At 45.3% G+C, this 2,495-nt stretch overlaps 1 protein-coding gene across 1 annotated transcript; it reads left to right on the forward strand.

Annotated features, from left to right (window-relative positions):
• The first annotated feature begins 776 nt into the window (after positions 1-776).
• On the forward strand, positions 777-1,346 carry LOC147441130 (uncharacterized). Its single transcript, XM_086483394.1, has one exon. It carries the CDS (start codon positions 777-779, stop codon positions 1,344-1,346), a length of 570 nt encoding a protein of 189 aa, XP_086339520.1.
• The last annotated feature ends 1,149 nt before the right edge of the window (positions 1,347-2,495 follow it).

Below are 2,495 nucleotides of genomic sequence, written 5' to 3' on the forward strand. Positions count from 1 at the left end.
CACAAATTTACATTAGTAGGTGAAGACCTAATGACCTACAGTACAGAAGGGGTGCTGAGGAGAGTGCTCTATAAAGAAGAGATAACTTGGTGCTGGAGCAATGTCATGAGGAAAGCGGACACTAGGGGAAATGTCAAGTATTGTTTCAAGTGTTGAGAGCGGGTTTTTGGTGGCCTTCAGTAATGAGGGATGTGCACTATTGGTGCAAGACCTGCCATGAATGCCAGACTATAGGAGGCGTTTGGTAGCTGAATCACAAGGGGCCATTGTCGCTCAAAATGCTTTTGAGAAGTGGGGTTTGGATGCCATTGGTCCACTCCCTAAGTCTACAAGTGGCAAGAAGTATGTTGTGGTAGCCATCGACTACTTTACAAGGTGGGTCGAGGCCAAAGCTGTGAAGGAGGTAAATGCACAGGTTGTAGAGCACTTTGTTTTTTAAAACATTTGTTGCCGTTTTGGGGTTCTGTGGGTGCTCATTTTTTATAGAGGCCAAGGATTTAGAAGCAATCTTATGCAGTCATTGGTGGAAAAACTAAAGATTCAGCATCGGTTTTCCTCACCTTATCGTGCCCAATGCAATGGTTTTTATGGAGAGTGACAACGGACAAATCATCAAGATGCTTGACAAAGGATGTGTATAAGCAAGAGATTGAATGACCAACTTTATTCCATTTGAGTTGGTTTATGATAAGGAGGCAGTTTAAAACATTGTTGCCCGTTTTGGGGTTCTGTGGGTGCTCATTTTTTATAGAGGCCAAGGATTTAGAAGCAATCTTATGCAGTCATTGGTGGAAAAACTAAAGATTCAGCATCGGTTTTCCTCACCTTATCGTGCCCAATGCAATGGTTTTATGGAGAGTGACAACGGACAAATCATCAAGATGCTGACAAAGGATGTGTATAAGCAAGAGATTGAATGGGAGATCAATCTACAAAAGTGCCAATGGGACTACATGACGTCCTACAAAGTGGCGACCAACTTTATTCCATTTGAGTTGGTTTATGATAAGGAGGCAGTGCTGCTAGTGCATGCACAGTTGGGTGCTTTGAAAGGTATGTGGAACATCAATGCCACTCTAGAAGTTTTCTTACAAGATAGGATTGTCGGCCTTGAGGCATTGCAAATGGATACGAAAGGAGCAACAGACTACTACGTGAAGCAACGAGAAAGACGAGTTGCCAAAGTCAATGAGAGTCTACAAAAAAAAAAGATAGAGGAAGGGGATCTAGTAATGAAGTATGAGAGCTACTTGGACTTCACCTTCCAGAAGAAATTCAAGAAGAAATGGACGGGTCCGTACAAAGTGCGAAAGGCCTTTTTGCACCTATCAGCTAGTGAGAGCTAATGGTAAGCTTCTCAGGCATAGGGTAAATAGTGTATGGCTCAAGCTGTACTTTGATAGAGGAGTGTTGCCAGCCAGATGTGAGTTAGGTTATGACTAGGGGGGTTGGGCAACCCACTTGAAGGGACTCAAGAGTAGCAGATATACAATTTTGTACATATCATACATATTGTGCATATGGTTGGGTGCTTTTTAGTGTGCTTGGGTGTTTGCAAAGTGCTACAAGTTTCAAGTTCAATAAGGGTACTTTTGGTTGAACATGAATGTTCAATAGGGGGGTGGGTAATGATGGTGCAACCAAAGTCGGTCTGTGCGAGAACGTGCTCTATGCCAAGCTATGGGTGCTAGCAGGCACACGACAAAGGGCCAAGGACAATGTGGAGGACCTGGGTAGGCAAATGATTGTAGAAGTGTATGTTTAATGTAGATTTTTTGGTCAAAAATGCCCCAAAATGGTCCGATCAGTGTGGGAGGTAAAGGTGCCCGAGATGCTGATTTGATGCTCTAGAATATGGTTTTCGAGATGCTATGCAAGTTGATCTAGACAACTCACGGAGTCCCGGTGTGAAATTTATGATTGCCCAAAGACGAAATGCTTTGCACATCCCCGACGGGCAGGCAGGTATAGACAGGTGGCCAAAACTCAAGCTTTTATGACTCATTATTCTAGGCCATGGGACAGATCGTATGTAGCGAAGTTCTTGGGGTTTGGAGGCAATAAAGTGAAGCTCCAGTGTGAAATGGCACGGTGAGTATTGGTGCGTCCGAGCAAGTGCGGACACCGACAGCATGGGAAGCATATGCTAAAAGAAACCCTTTGATTATCAAGGGGAAAAGGAATAGTGGCTAGAGATTAAAAAAAGGCATGAAAGGCCCAATACTTAGAGGAGGGGGGGGGGGGGGGGGGGGGGGGGGGGGGGGGGGGGGGGGGGGGGGGGGGGGAAGGAGGCTTGTGTTACAAGAGGGCAATAGCGCCCTTGTAGCGCAGGGCGCTATGGCTTAGAAAAGGATCTTTTTTAGGAGGTGAAGAAAAAATAAGAAGAACCTAGCAAGGCAGCGGTTTCGAAAAAGAGAAGGGCTTTTCTTTTTGCAAAAGAAGGGGCTTGGTGGGAGAAGAATAATTGGAAGAAGAAGGAGCGGACCGTGCAGGGG

This window comes from Adiantum capillus-veneris, chromosome 15, assembly GCF_014529385.1.
Source record: "Adiantum capillus-veneris isolate H3 chromosome 15, ASM1452938v2, whole genome shotgun sequence".
In the NCBI taxonomy this organism is placed as follows: domain Eukaryota; kingdom Viridiplantae; phylum Streptophyta; class Polypodiopsida; order Polypodiales; family Pteridaceae; genus Adiantum; species Adiantum capillus-veneris.

Coding starts and splice junctions, on each gene's coding strand:
- LOC147441130 (XM_086483394.1), top strand. CDS start 777: ATGCAGTCATTGGTGGAAAAACTAAAGATTCAGCATCGGTTTTCCTCA.